The sequence below is a fragment of the Manis pentadactyla genome, chromosome 6, assembly GCF_030020395.1.
Source record: "Manis pentadactyla isolate mManPen7 chromosome 6, mManPen7.hap1, whole genome shotgun sequence".
Lineage (NCBI taxonomy): Eukaryota > Metazoa > Chordata > Mammalia > Pholidota > Manidae > Manis > Manis pentadactyla.
Window position 1 is genome coordinate 28792201 of NC_080024.1, and position 16287 is coordinate 28808487.

General features: G+C 37.6%; 1 protein-coding gene and 1 long non-coding RNA gene across 5 annotated transcripts in view; one reads left to right on the forward strand and one right to left on the reverse strand.

Moving 5' to 3' along the window:
* PLEKHM3 (pleckstrin homology domain containing M3) overlaps positions 1-16287 on the forward strand; it is a 173992-nt gene that overhangs the window by 142096 nt on the left and 15609 nt on the right. The window contains exons 7-8 of one of the 4 annotated variants that reach the window (XR_008998196.1): positions 6703-9221; positions 11643-11768. The exons of 1 other annotated variant lie outside the window; for it this stretch is intronic. Coding sequence is in view for 2 of the 3 variants with exons in the window: in XM_036920283.2 (XP_036776178.2) it covers positions 6703-6860 (158 nt within the window). In the remaining variant the exon portion in view is untranslated. Of the gene's footprint in view, positions 1-15; positions 6230-6702; positions 9222-11642; positions 11769-16287 lie in introns of those variants that run through there. 2 more of the 4 variants (XM_036920283.2, XM_036920289.2) reach the window with 2 other exon arrangements.
* Positions 1-16287, reverse strand: part of LOC118929821 (uncharacterized) — a 114253-nt gene that overhangs the window by 57986 nt on the left and 39980 nt on the right. Inside the window, exons 2-3 of the long non-coding RNA XR_008998197.1 lie at positions 11815-13484; positions 2597-2659 (exon numbers count right to left, since the gene is read on the reverse strand). This is a non-coding gene — a long non-coding RNA (uncharacterized LOC118929821). The remainder of the gene's footprint in view (positions 1-2596; positions 2660-11814; positions 13485-16287) is intronic.

Sequence of the window (16287 nt, forward strand, 5' to 3'; positions counted from 1 at the left end):
TTCCCAATCCCACAGATCTCTATTGGCTACAGACCTTGAACATGACACTGCAATTTCCTGGTGCCACACATGAGTAATAAGCAGCTGTTTCTGAAACTGTGGTTTGGAGAACGCAGCACTAGGTTATTTTTTAACTTAATTGTAATTTTTGATTGGTCTGCAAGAAAGTAAATCAAATAAAGTCTGTTGTCTTATTCTGCAAGAAAGCCATAGGCCTCAAATTCCAATGCTGACCATCTTGACCAGAATAGAAGAGGGGGAAAAATGTGTGTATCCCTGAGCTGGAAGTTCAACCAGGCAGCTTTCATGGGCTGCCGTCACACCAGGGTAAGCATATTTGGTGTATTTGTCAGCTCGCTGGGTCATGGAAAGTGATATTTGGTAGTTCCCTGAGTTCTCGAAGTCCCTGACATGACAGAGTAAGAAGAATTTGTGGAGAGACTGCAAAAGTGAAAAACAGCAGAATCGGGTAGAAGATATCAGCCTGATGTTGCTTTTTGTCCTTATCCTACCTTGCAATAAAAAGGACACATAATTTGAATTTAAAATGAAAGTGTGAATTCTTTGAATACCCTGTCAGTAAAATACCTCTGAAACAGTCGTATATGTACACCCTCCAAGTAAATAAATCAGACTAGTACCTTCCTTTCTAGTACAAGAAATTAAGTTTAATGGAAAGCAGAAACTCTTTACCCTGTTTTGTACATCTGCCTTTTCTCAGGGAGATAGGGCAATTTGGTGTATGGAGAAGGTGAAGAAGGTTGAGTGCAGGGGGCTGAGGAGATGGGAGAAGAGCTACATGTATTCTCTGCTAATTACTTTGTCATGATTTTGTTCACGTAGACAGGCACTTTGGGAAAAATAAATGGAGAGATAACTAAACCTCATCTTCGAGGTCTGTTTCACCATCACTCATGACATATCCAAATGACCACCTGGTTAACCAGAACTACCAGCCTTCTTAATGCTAAAGATGAGATGGCCTTGTGGCTTTTGATGGATTGTTATAAAGTTATAGTAACCTGTGACTAACTTAATTACAAGTAGGAAAAGATTAAGACAATTTCCAAGGGTGGCTAAGGGATTATCTTACATAAGTGATTCAAATCAAGTCGGAAATATGTTAAATGTCTTCCCCCAGCATTTTCACAGGCAGAAATAAGTATGCCCTGTACAAGGCCAGTTCTGTTATTTACAGCAGTATTGAGGGAAATGGATGCGACTGCTTTACATTAATTTTTATTAAGCCCATCCAAACAGGACAATTTGATGCCTTTTAAAAATGACATTTTTTTTAAAAAGACATATGAACGTTTTTTCCTTCTCCCTATTGTAAATCTCAAGTGTTTGAAAGAAGGAATGAGTCTAAATCATGTATAGTTTCAATTCAGATTAAGATAATTAATAATAAGTTATTATTTATTGGTCACTTGCTCTAAGTTAGACATTATGTTCAGTGGCTTCCTTATAATAAATCTGATCCTTCCCTCAACCCTGCAAGGTAGATATTATTCTAATTTTTCAGTTGAGGAAACTGAGGCTCGAGAGGTTAAGCAACCTGCCAAAGTCTCACAGCTGGAAAACAGATGCACTAAAATTCATACTCAGATCAACCTTGCTTTTCCCACTCTACCCCACTGCTTCCCAATACCCAGAGACAGCTAATTCTGAGGGAGTATCAAGAGCTCTGTAATGTCAGCCTCTCTGGGAGACTCCCTAATGACTCAAACTACCATGCACCAGAAAATACACCCAACTTGTCAAGAAGCAAAACTATAGTGGTTAGATTTTTTTTTTTTAACAAGCTTTGGCTTTTTATTAAGGAAGCACCCTTGTGATTTCCTTTGTCCTGATCAGTCCTGGCTTACTCTCAATGATATTAGAATCCCTGGATGAACTGTAGCCCGGATAGACAGTTTGTAGGACTTTGCCCCATGAACAGCCCTGCTGAGGACCACTGTCACTCTGGAGAGGCACCCCACTTCAGGGGTGACATAGCAAGAATTTGCACGTCTGACTTCCCTCAAGCTGTGTGCTTACTGGCCAGCTTATTGGCTTGGTGGCTGTTTCACTTTGCCCTTCCCAGAGTCATTTCCCAGGTCCTTTGGCGTTCTGGCAGCTCTTTCCTACTCTTGTTCGGAGTGGGAGCCTGAAGGGGGCAGGCTCCTCGGCCTTTGGACTTCTCTGAGGCCACCATCTTCCTAGTGTCTGTGGAATGTAGCCCTAATCTTAAGCCCCCACCAAGATGGCTAGGAAGTGGGAGTGAAAGTTGACTTGGGGGCAGGAGAAGATGGTGGGAGGCAGGACGCTTGATTTCCGTTTAAGCAGTTATCCAAAGTAACGATACATCTGATTTTCAAAAAGAACCCCAGGAAATGTTACATCTGGATCCTACTGCTTTGCGGTGATGAAACCGCTCGACCAGAAGCCAGAATAGCCAGATTCTGTTCCCAGGGCTACTAGCTGCTGTATTCAAAGACAAGATTCAAGCCTCCTCAATATATCTTTACTCCTAGAAAATTACAAGTAGAAAGTTTTCCTTTTTATAATGTTAAGGAAATGTTTTAAATTCTAAAATAAACTAATAGAATATTACCTCACTTTTCTGGAGGGAAAACTCAGCAACTTCAGCCCTTTGAAACATGGCCATGACCCTGAGCTGACAAATAGAAAGAGCAATTAATCATGTGTAAAGAAGCAAAAAAAAGAGTTCCTGAATAGCTGAGCTGCCACCAGGTCCAGGCACACTTTAAGCTACTCCCTCATCACATGGCAAAATGATTGAAAATGTTTGTAACACAAAGACAACCCTAAGATACGACTTGCAGCCAAGGAAAAGGATAGGAAAATATCTTTGGTCAGTCAGCAAGAACTTAGGTGCCTGGTAGGGAGGGGATATTTAAGACAGGTATGAGACTCAGGCTTTGCCTTCAAGCAATTTACATTCTCTTGGGTTGCTCCATCTAAAATTGCCATTTTTATAGGTAAAACCACCATTTTATAGGTAGTATCACCATTTTATATGTTCAGTCTACAGCTGGATAAGCAAAACAATCACATGTTAAACATTAGCAAAGAGTACAAAACAGCATCAAGATCTATATTAAATTACATGACATACAAGTAAATCATATGAAATTCAGAGATCCCTAACAGCTGAAGTGCCCAAGAAGGGTTTTCAGATCAAGCTGAATAGGTCTGAGCCATGAGGCCTAGGTGAGATTTTCAAAAGTATTAAGAAAAGAAGTGAAACTTCAGACAGAGGATATGATGTGGGTGAAGGCACAAGAGCGAGAGTCAGCATATTCTTCCCGGGAAAAAGTCGGCTCACAGCAGAAGATCCACAGTAAGAAATGGAAAATGAGTTTAGATGATAGTGTGGAATCAGCTTATGGAGACACTCGCACACCAGGCAAAATATAAGTTCCAGTTTTGTCCAGTTCACTCTTATATCGTGAATCTGGGACATAATAACTCAATATGACTTTATGAAATGAATGAGTGAAGAGTTTTTACTAATGATAAGAATTCACCCAAGTTTGAGGGAAGAGATAATACATGATGAAAGTAGTGTCTAAAACTGATTATCTTATATATTGAATGGGTCAAAGGAAAAAGACTAGCATCTGGAAATGAAACGAGAAGGTTAATTTATTAATCTAAAGAGGGGTGATGAGAGCCAGGGACAACATGGGAAAAAGAAACTTATTTCAGATTTAAAAGAGTATCAACCTGAACCCTGAAACCATCTGCTGTGTGAAAGGAACCAGTCACAAAAGACCACATATTGTATGATTCCATTTATATGAAATGTCCAGAGTAGGTAAATCTATAGGGACGTAAAGTAGATTATTGGTTGCCTTGGGCTTAGAGGGTAGGTTAGTTTGGGGAAGGGAGTAATTGCTAAAGGATACAAGGTTTTTTGGAAGAGGTGACAAAATATTCTAAAACTGATTGTGGTGATGGTACATAACTCTGTGAATAAACTAAAAACCTTTTAATTGTAGACTCTAAATAGGTGAATTGCATGGTATGTGAATTATGTCTCAATAAAGTTATTTTAAAAGAGAGATCATCAATAAAATGTGGTGAATGACAATATATATGTGTTTGATGGAGAAAGTGAGTCATTCATTACAGACTCTATAATTTCCAGTTTGATTCTCATTGAAATAACAAGAATATCCACAAACTGTCATTACTTAATATTGTTTTATGAGTGCTGGACAATGCAGTAAGACATGAAACATAAACAAGAGGTACAATATTAGCAAGGAAGGGATCGGGTCATTACTTTCAGGAAACGCAAAAGAATCACCTAAAAATGATCCACATTCAAGAAAATTCAGTAATATATCATACATAAAGATGTACCCAAATGTCAGTATATTCTAATATACCAGCAATAGTGAATAAAAAGTATTATACAGCAGTTTCACCTGGAAATAACCTAAATAAATAGTGTGTGTGCCTTATACAAGGGGGAAAAAACAGATTTTTATTAAGCAATAATAAATGAAGATTTAATAAAATGGAAATATAGATCAGGTTCTTTGATAGGGAAACTATTATAAAGCTATCAATCCCCAAATAAATTTTTTAAAGTTTATTGAAGTCCCTAGACAGGAATAAATATACATTGCTGGTAAGGGGTATTTCAGTGTATATTTCAAAAGCCTTCAAAATGTTTATATCTTTTGTTTCAAGGAAATCTAGATAGAGAAGAAGTTTTATGCAGTAGATGCCCAGTCTGCTCCTTTAGAGCCAGGTGATGGCTCTCCTGTCTTCCTCAGGGTCCCACCACCCTCAGTTCCTTCAAACGGCCTTTCATCACCTGGTTTCCAGACTTTCCTATCCCTGATGTTTTCCCCTAAATGGACTGTAGTTAGTTAGTGTCTCTCTGTAAATGTGTCATTAACCTTGGTTGTTTAGAGAACAGTAACATAAGTAAACCAAACTCAGCTGAAGTATCATTACCACAATTTAGAAACATCCCTGTGATGCACTGGAAAGTATTTACTGGTGGTTGGAAATATGATTTAGTAGTGGTTATTTCTTAGAAAGTATGTATAATGTGTTGATATTAGGAGTGTGCTTTAGTAGGGTTTATCAAAGTTAATGGTCCTTGAGGAAACATAAATAAGAGAAGGTCTATCTATGGCTTTCTAAAGGTAACAGAGAGGAGGAGAAATTAAAGAATGGTGAAATACGTACTTTCTTGACTCAAACAGCCAGTATAATTTCCACCCCCTTTATTAAGAAAAATCCACTCTTATACAGGAGTAAACCTGATTTTTCTGCTCAGTTTCTGCATCTAATGCAAAAATAATACATTTTTAAAAATTAAAAAAACCTGTATATATAATGAATACTTGCTTTTCCAACTTGTTTCCTTCCCTAGAGTTAACTACTATTATATTCATTTTTAAAAGGTCATGAGATTATTTGGTGATGTTTAGAAAACACTTTAGTTTTAATCTCCAGTATTATGTATAGCTTCATTTTTTTGCAGAATTCATTCGTACATTCCTTGTTGTCTTTATTTTTGTATTATCAGTTACTTCTATTTATTTACCTTGGCATTGTCATTTCTCTTTAGGTATGATTTAGTACATTTCCCACAAATACCATTTTTGTGTAAAATGTCATCTTAATTATGTGTTCATTTGAAAGTATCCAGCTATTTCCAGTTATTTCCAACTATATCCAAATTAATTTAATCTTTTCTTATGTATAATCAGCATGTATATATGCATATGCATTAATGAGAGAAATAAAGGCAGATTTTATTTTGTTAGTATATGAATTGCTGAAGTCTTTGAGGCCCATGCCATATTAGTTAAGTGAGGAGGGATCTGACTGACTATTGGTTCCCAACTCATGGGTGTTTGCAGGTTAACTGGTGAGGTAACCACGGGAGGCAGGGAGATGCAGGACACCAGGGCCTAGTGGAGACACCTGTCAACTGGGAGCATGCGCCTCAGCAGGAGCCAGCAGCCCCTGCTCACAGCCAGGATCATCGTCATGTTGAAATTCGGGCCTACTTTTGCCAGATCTAATGATTTTTCAAAAGAAGCCAAAAGTCTGAATTTTTATGTGAAATCTCCCAATTATTAAATTGGCTCATTTTTTAAACAGTAGAAGGTTTTTTAAATCCTCAAATTGGATACGGCCCTCAGACTGCCAAACTGCAACTTCTTTATATCAATATACCTATCAGCAGCAAAAGAGACCTATTTTTCCACATTTGTTGATTAAAAAATGTGGGAGATGATAAAAAAAATACCCTCTATTAACTCATCAACTAAAAGGTATTATTGAATTTACAACATAAAATTCTCAGTTAGTGTTTACCTGCATGTTTTCCATCTATTTTGGGAAATCCACCACACTCCTTTTATACCACACCACAACTGTGAAGTTGATCTGTGAAAGTAGGGCTCCCCCTTTGTTGGTCCTCAGTCCCCCAGACCACACTGCAAAGAGGAATACAAAAGAAACTTCATTTTCTAACCTCCAGTGGTTTAAACCAGAGAGTTCTTTTGGAGCAAAGATGCTATGTCTTTTCTTTCTCAGAGTTGCTGAGAAATTATAATTAGAGGTTTTCCTGTTGTGTGAAAGACAGGAATTCCATTCCTCCTCCGTCTGCAAGACCTCTGTTCTCAATGAATTTGCTTCCCTGTCCCATTTCTCTTTCTGCAGGTGATAGAAGGAAAGCTGGCTCCATTCTTGGGCAAGGTCATTAAATTTGCCACCTCGCACGTGTACAGCTGCAGTCTTTGTAGCCAGAAGGGGTTCATCTGTGAAATCTGTAACAATGGGGAGATCCTCTATCCTTTTGAGGATATTTCAACAAGCAGGTACAGAAGCTCTTGTCTTATAAAAGTATAACTGAATATGTCATATGCAGTTTTTTTGGTTAGATAGGCTTTTAGTCAAGCACTGTATGTCTCTCTCTCTTAGCCTGTATCAGCTTTTCCTTATTCTTGGAAAACATTTTTTACCCCTTTTGGTTTCCTGTATTTATTCCCATCTCACCTCACTACTATCTGAAATAACAGTTACAAAGAAACATTACCTTGCTTTAGGTAATGTTACCTTATTAGGTAACAAGGAGTGTTCAGATTCATTTTTAGAATGAAAACTCGGGAGGAAGAATCCTAACAACCATTTCAGGGCCTGGTGATAGGCAATGGGAAATCAGTCTCAGAGGAAGGCCAAAACTGGATCAACCACTAGGAATAAAACTGGTGAACAGCTGTCTGACTCACAACATCCTTTTCTCCACAGATGTACTGCAGTGTAGTGATGAAAGTTTTAGGACCCAAAGGAGAGAAAAGTGGGAGTTTCTGTGGGATTGTTTTTCTAACCAAAGTAATATTTGGGTGTCATCACATCCATTGATTGATGGATGATTTTCCCCCTACTAACTTGAGAGCAGGGTTTTTACTATTGCTTTTCTTAAATCACAAAATGATACATATCACTTTTCCTTTCATCCCAAAATTGTAATAGAAATATACAGTGTTTTTGTGTGCACTGGCTTCTTTGGGTATGAATGTCATGTCATGGCTCACTTCCCACCCTGCAGGGCTCACTTACACTGTGGTCCAGAACAGAAGGGAGGCATGTGGCCAGGGAGAGTAGAAGCATGTAGGGTAGAGCTAAGATATTAAGAGCTGACTCAGTCCTTCTGGCCTCTTCATAAACCCAAAGACTTTTTATGAACATCCAAGAACTTGGATTTTACTGGCCCCACACACAGAAAAACATGCATACACACTGCAGCCTCTGGTTTCCTGGGGACAGGTACTTAGCTCAGAGCCTAGAGATTACACACTTCTTAAAAATGCATACCACACAAAAACTTGCACACAAATGTTTCTAACATCTGTATTCATAATAGCCAAAAAGTAGAAACAACATAAATGCTCACCAACTGATGAATGGACAAAATGTGGTATATCCGCACAGTGGAATATTATTCAGCCTAAAAAGGAATGAAATACTGATACATACTGCGATGTGGATGGACCTTGAAAACGTTCTGCTATCTCAAAGAAGCCAGACACAAAAGGCCACATTTTATGTTCCATTTGCATGACATGTCCCAAATCATCAAATCCATAGAGACCGAAAGTAGTTTAGTAGTTGCCTGGGCTTAAGGGAAGTGAAAAAGAGAGAAACTACTAATGCATATAGATTTATTTCAAGGGTGATAAAAATGTCCTGGAATCAGATTGTTGTAATGGTTACATGGTCTTGCGAATACATTAGATATCTGTGGATTGTATACTTTAAAAGAATGAGTTTTATGGTATATGAATTATATTGCAATAAAAAATGTTTACTAAAAAAAGATTAAATTTTAAAATGTTTCCAGCTGTATAAACTATATGCTAGACCACAAAACAAGTTTCAATAAATTTAAAAACTTTGAAACTATACCAAGTATGTTCTCTAACACATGGAAGTAAGATCCCTGGTAGAAAAAAAATCAGAGAAACACCCAAAACATTTGGAAATTAAATAATACACTCTAAAAACTCATGGGTCAAAGAAGAAATCAATCACAAGAGAAATTTTTTAATATTTTTGAAAAGAATAAAAATAGATATGTGTGGAATGCAGCTAAAGTAGTGCTTAGAGTAAAATTCATAGCTAACTACCTATATCAGAAAAAAAGAAAGAAGGTGGTCTCAAATCAATAACCTAGAATCCCACCTTAAGAAACTAGGTAGCAAAGAATAAACTAAATGCAAAGAAAGCAGAAGGAAGGAAAGAATAAAGATTACAGCAGGTATCAATGAAATAGAAAACAGAAAAAACAAGAGATTAATTAAACTGCAAGTTGGTTCTTTGAAAGATTCAACAAGTTGACAACCAAGAAATTAAGAGAAAAAGACTCAAATTACCAAAATCAGGAATGAAAGTGGGCACAGCAATGAAAAGAATTAGTATATAGACATCTTCTTGCCTACAAATTAGACAACTTAGATGGCATGGATAAATTTCTTGAAAGATAAATTATCAAAACTTACTCAAGAAAAATTTAAAAATTGAACAGACCTATAACAAGTAAAGAAACGGAAATAGTAATTTTTAGATCTTCCAATAAGAAGCCAGAGGCTTCACTGGTGAGTTTTGTTGAATATTTAAAGAAATAATACCAATCCTTCACACAAGAATAAGGGAGGCATTATATAATGATAGAGGGGTCAGTTCTCCAAGAAGATACAACGATCCTTAATGTGTATGGACAGAGAGTCAAATTACATGCAGCAAAAACTAATAGAACTGCAAGGAGAAATAGAGAAAACCACTATTATTTATGTATATCTTCTATTATAGTCACCGACTTCAACACCCTAACAGCCCTGTCAGTAACTGACAGATCCAGCAGGCAGAAAACCAATTTAAGCATATGGTTAAACTGAAAAGCACTGTCAGTCAACTGGATCTGATTCACATTTGTGTCAATTCACGTTGTTCAACAACAGAATATGAATTATTTTCAAGCTTACATGGAACATTCACCAAGAGAGACCATATTCTAGGCTATAAAACACACCTGAATAAATTTAAAAGAACAGAAGTCAGGCAAAGTATGCTTTCAGACCATAATGAAATTAAACTAGAAATCAATAATGGAAAGATACCTGGAAAATCCCAAAATATTTGGAGATAAAACAATATATTTTACATAACACATAAGTTGATAATTTATATCCACATAAAAAGCTGTACATGGATGTTTATAGCAGCTCTATTCATCATCACCAAACACTGGAAACAACCAATATGTCCTTTAATAAGCAGATGGATAAATAAAATGTGGTATATCCATGCAATGGAATATTATTCAGCAATAAAATAAATGAGCTATCAAGTTACAAAAGGACATAGAGGAACTTTAGATGCATACTAAGTAAAAGAAGCCAATCTGCAAAGCCTATACATACTATGTGATTCCAACTGTACAGCACTCTAAAAAAGGTAAAATTTTAGAGACAGGAAAAAAAAAAAATCAGTAATTACCAGGGGCTTGAGAATGGTTACGAAGGGATGAATAAGTGAAACATAGAAGATTTTTAAAGCAGTGAAATTATCCTGTATCTTTCAGTAATGGTGCATACATGACATTATACATTTGTCAAAACCCATAGAACTGTACAACAGAGTGAACCTTAATTTACACTACGGACTTTAGTTAATAATGTATCAATAGGGGTCATTAATTGTAACAAATACGCCACACTAATGTAAGAGCTTGGTAACGGGAAACTGGAGGAGAGTGGTAGTAATAAGTGAACCGTGTACTCTCTGCTCAACTTTTCTCTAAATCTGAAACTGTCCTAAATAAAATAAAGTCCATTAAAATAAACAATCCAACTGAAACAGTTGCCTCAAAGATCAAAGCTGATCAGTTTTAATACATTTTATTAGAACAATTTTAGATTTACAGGAAAATTGCAAAGATAGTACAGAGAGTCCCCATATACCCACACCCAGTTTCCCCTATTAACTTCTGACATTAGTGTGGTACATTTGTTACAATTAATGAACCAATGTTGATACACTGCTTTTAGTTCAAGTCCATAGCTCTTAGATTTCCTTAGTTTTTACCTAATGTCTTTTTTTCTGTTCCAGGATCCCAGCTTATATTTAGTTGTCACATATCCCTAGGCTTCTCTTGGCTGTGACAATTTCTCAGACTTCATTGTTCTTAGGACCTTAACAGTTTTGAGGAGTACTGGTCAAATATTTTATGGAATCCCTCTGTTGAGTTATACTTGATGTTTTTCTTATGATCACACTGGGTTTTACGGGTTTGGGGAGCAAGACCACAGGGACGAAGTGCCATTTTCATCGCATCAGGTCATGGGTACATACTATCAACATGACTCCTCATGGCAGTGCTGGTGTCAGGGTTCCCCACTGTACTTACTCTCCCCCACCTGCCACCCCCTCTCCACACTGTCTTCCTTGGAAGGAAGTCACTATGCCACCCACACTTCAGGAGTGGGCAGTTTCCACCCACCTTGGGAGCAAAGTGTATAAACTGATTTGGAATTCTTCTTGCATGAGAGGTTTGTCTCTTTTACTCATTTATTTTTTCAATTATCTATTTCAGTGTCTTTCTATTGAGTATGGTCTCAAGCATATTCATATAATACGTTGGGCTATAATCCAGTACTCCTTTGTGGCTCACACTGTCCCGGCTTTGGCCATTCAGCTCTTTCCAGTGGCTCCTGTGTCCCTCTGACACACCCCAGTCATTGTGAGCATTTGTTTTTTAGCATATCCTGACTTTTTGGCACTGCCAGACATTCCAGGCTTATGTTAAAATTTCCTACCCTAATCCTAGAAGCAACCATTTCTCCAAGGAACCCTGATTCCTTTTATTGGAGAATATTAGAAACCAAGATCAGGGCACTGGATTGCACACATATTTTTAAAGCCCTCAGTCCCAGGACTCATCCCTTGACAGGGACAGAAGGGCTCCCCTCTGACTATACATCAGGATCTCCTATGAGACTTGGGATTTTTTTAGCTCCAAGAATCTGTATCTTCAGAGGCTCCCCATGTGATTCTGCGTCACTGCCAGGGAGAATCACTCCTCTAAGATAGCTGTGGTCTAGTCAGAGGTGCTGGATTCTCACAGCCAAAGTGACCACATAAACACATCTGTCAGCTCATGGAGCCCTTTACCCAGTAGGAAAGGATATGTAGCTATTTGGAATCCTGTTTCTCCCTTGGTCAAATGCAATTCTCTAAGCTTGCACAAACGTCTGAGTCCAAAGGAGCCCTTACAAGACTTTCTGGAATTCCATGCTGATAATACTTCCCAGGAACCTGTTGAGCTTTCTCTTGGTGTTGCATTTCCAGGAATGGTTTATGTAAGTCTATGGGAAAGGACAAAAAAAAAAAAAACCACTAATAAAAGGTTTATTAAAGGAAATTTTTAATGAGAAACCAAGTTGCAGACTTAAAACATGTGCAGAAAGATGTGTTGAATAAATGTGGTAAATAAAAAAGAAATTTGAATAGTGGGGTAAATTTTTAAATTTCTACATAACTGAAATCTTTTATGGATGAAGTAACAGGATATCTGGAATTTGCTTCAAGATAATCTGATGGTAGGAGAGAAGGGACAGATGTAGATGAAAAAGATTGATAAATGTTGACGTGAGGTGATAGATACAGAGGGGATTGTTATACTATTTTCTCTACTTTTGAATATGTTTGAAATTTTACATAATAAAACATGCCTAAAAATCAATATGTAAAAATCTTTGAAATGAAGTGTTTAGTGAATTCATTACCACATATCCTTGACCACCTTGTTAGAGTCAGCACCTCTGTGTCCTCAGAAATATACTTAATATCCTTTCATTTCCAGATCTTATTTGACTAGCATAATTCCAATTCAGTATAAAACATCCCACAAACATTAGAACTATTCATTCTTCCAATAAATGATTGCGGCACTATGTGCATTAGGCTAAAGACACACAGTGAACATGCTCCCTGCTCACAAATAGTTGACTGTCTCTAGTGTCTAAAAAACACTGGAGCAGTTCAGCAGTTGTGTGGAAGTATGAGGGGAGCCAGGGTAGAGGGGAGCAGACCTATGACGACGGCAAGGAGGAGATTATCCATAGGAGTGAGGCGTGTCGTAGGTGAGAACGAAGTCCCACAATGTCTAAAAACACTGGAGAGTTCTCTGTTGATCTCTAAAGCACTAATTTATGGACTTCAGTATTAGAATATACTTGGTTTTAACATACTTATTTGAAAATGACTGTATATCAAACATTAGTCAACTCTTCAGACTTTCTTTTACTCACTAAATTAATTGTTATGCATGGAGAAGGCTTCATGAATGTATAATTTAAAAATGCAGCCCTGGTACTCATTTTTAGAACACCATCTCTGGCAGAAATAGAGAATATGCTGGGATTGTAGGGGAATGACTCTAATATTTCCTAATACTAGTGCCAACAATTTATATATCTTATCATTTAATTCTTATGCCAGTCCTCTGCAGGAAGGTTGTTGCCTCCATTTTAATAATGAGGAAACCTAGATCCAGTGGAGGCGATTAACTTGGCAGAGATAAGGCCAAAACTTGAACCCAAATATATCTGACTCCAAAATCCATGCTTTTTTCATTATACATCACTGTTTATTCCATACCTGTAGTCTTACAACCCACTAAAAGAAATTCAAAAAAATTACATACCTCTGTAGAAGCCTCCAAAAAAGCACTGTTATTTTGAATTCTCCCTTTATTTGCCACCCTGGAAATTTTTACGCTTGGAGCAGTGAGCCAGTTAGACCAGAGTGAGGGAAGTCATGCCTTTTTTTCCCTTAAGTGGCCAAAGCGCTGTTGTGGTGGGAGTGGGGGAAGGAGGCCATAAGGCATCTTCCACCTCGGCTGTCTCTAGGCAGCTCAGGGTGGAGAACAGAACCTGTGGGAACTGAAGATCTGCCTTAATCAGGCTCGGGCTCAGGTGGGTTTCGGCGTGCTGTGCTAGACACCCTCCCCTCCATTCAGAAGACCGTGTTGACAGTTCTACCTTGAGAAATTCTTTGTGTTCCAACACAAATTAAATGCATACCTCTCTCTAATTTAAATAAGAAAACACTAAAATCCAAATTGCAGGATTTTAAATACAATAGGAAGAATCACAAGACTGCTTTATTTAAACCTGATCCAACTTTTAGCCTCCTAGAGGCCTAAAACAGCTTTAGGAAAGAGAAAATTCTGTTAAAACAATGATAAAATTCCACATCCTAAGGAAATAGAAATGACAAGACATGCCCTCCTTGATTGAGAAAAAGAAATAAGGACTCTAGCTTTTCAGAATTACAAATCAGAAGAGTAGACTGATAAAAAAAAGTTGCATATATCCACAAAATAACCCAGGACTTAGCTTTTTTTTTTTATGTAATCCTTAAATTGCCTCCTATCTAGCTTTCTTTCTGACACCTCTACATACCACTAATCTCCTACTCTTAAGGACGTAATGCTGCTAAGAACATCCTGCTTATACACATTTCTGTGAAGATGCCATTCCTGAATCTTGAAATTATTCCAGATCACAAGTACATAAATACTTCATCTTAAAAACACTCAGCATGCATTTGAACAGGAGACTGACAAAATATACCAGCAATCATAAATCAGTTCCGTCCTTTCTGTCTGATCCATTTGGCCTGGTTGATTTTTTTTCATGTGATGTGCAAATCATCCCCATAGGTTTTCCAATATGGAAAACATTGTACTTAAGACTTTATGACCCCTGTACCATTTTGGCTGTGCTTAGAGGTAGGTATACCGTAAGAAGATTATCCTTAACACTGAATTTGGCTTGTTCCATATAGTAGGCATTCCATAAATATTTAATGTGTGTTCGCTCAGCTCTCCCAAGTATATTATGTGCTTTAATTAAGAACACTGATAAAGCTTTTAAAGTAAACTTATTGGGAGAACTTAAAATATGTGCACTAAATGAAATACACAGAGAAAGACAAATGCTATATGATCTCACTCATATGTGAAATCTAAAAAAACCATACTCATAAGTACAGAGAACAGATAGGTAGTTGTCAGAGATGTGGCAGAAGGGGGAGATACAAGTGGGTGAAATGGGTGAAGAGGGTCAAAGGTACAAACTTCAGTTACAAAACAAATCTAGGGGAGTTAACGGTAAGCATGGTGACTAAAGCTAACAATACTGTATTGTATGATTGAAAATTTCTAAGAGTAGATCTTAAAAGTTCTCATCACTAGAAAAAAAGTATGTAACTTTGTAAGGTGATAGATGTTAACTAAATTTATTGTGGTAATCATTTCATAGTATATACATACATCAAATCATATTGTTGTATACCTGAAAGTAATACAGTGTTATATGTCAATCATGTCTCAGTAAAACTGGGGAAAATATACTTGCAAAGGTAGAGGACCATAGTTAAAAGTCTGACATAACACTACAGCTTTATATGTAAGGCTGAAGCAGCTGGCCTAGCATTTAAAGTACTTCTCTGGTATAAGCATTGCCTGCCCAGGTCAGCAACTTTCACTTGCCCCAGGGAAAGCATCTGAGGTGTCCTTCCTGTGTTAGGAGGGCATCTACATGTTTTGTAAAGCACTGGAGTTTAGAGAAGCACATTGAGCGTAAGTTTGTGGATAGGAGTTGACCACTCCATCCCCTCCTCCAAGAAATGAGGATTGCACTTGGGACCTTGAACTTATCAATAACCAAACTCTTACCAGTTAATGTACTCTGACATCATGTCCAGTCTGCACACATTTCAGGAACATTTCCTACATCTGTCTACTGAGAATGAACATTGGCCTCATGGAAAAGTTCAAAGCAAATAAGTTTCTAACAGGGCTTACCTCTTTTTTATTTTTAAAATCTATTTTGTCAGGTTAGCTTACAGAACAAGAAGGCCTCCCAAAGAACTTAGTCCAAACTCCATTGCTTTCATCTATCTGGCCAAACTCCAGAAGTGTCCAATTTGTACTAAAGATCATGAAGACTCCTCCCAACATACTTGACCTTTTGAATTGGTCTCCGTCATTTTGCATTTCATTGCAACCCATACCACCCTGCCCCTGAGGACCTAAACTTGTTGGGGCATGGCCTGTATTCCTTGCCTTGGCACCTTCTGCCCTTCTTTAGGCTTCATATACACATGAAGCATCCAAGCTAATTGTAGCCAAACCTTATAAAGGTTTGTTTAAAAAGAGAGAAAGACACTGCTTTATTATACATAATAGAATTACATCTTCCCATAGAAGATGCTGAGGTGCACAATTTTTCTCAGCACAACTTGAGCAGTTCCATTAAGAGCTGTTTCCTGTCTAGTTCCCTTTTAATTTCTCCATGGAGGGCAACTGTGGGTATGGCTTTGCCTAAAGTTGTCACTTTCTTATGTTCCTGGAAAGTCATCAGATCCTGGATTTGCCAGCAACCTTACGAAGGTTCTTCCTTTTTCCTGGGGAACCAGGAATAGTTTGTCATTTTTTGAAAGAGTTTCATGTTTAGGCAAGACGTTTTTTGGTGGGGGGGCAGGGGGAGTAAAACAAAACTCCAGAGGAGAGAGAAGCCTTGCCCAAAAGCTGGCCTTTCCTTGTGGCTTCCTACTCATTCAGCCTTCGTTTTGGTGAGTTCTTTGCACAAACAGACTGAGTACCTGGATTAGGCCTTCATCTGGACTCCAATACGCATACATTACATACCCTTTTCTCACCCATCAGCCTGACACATT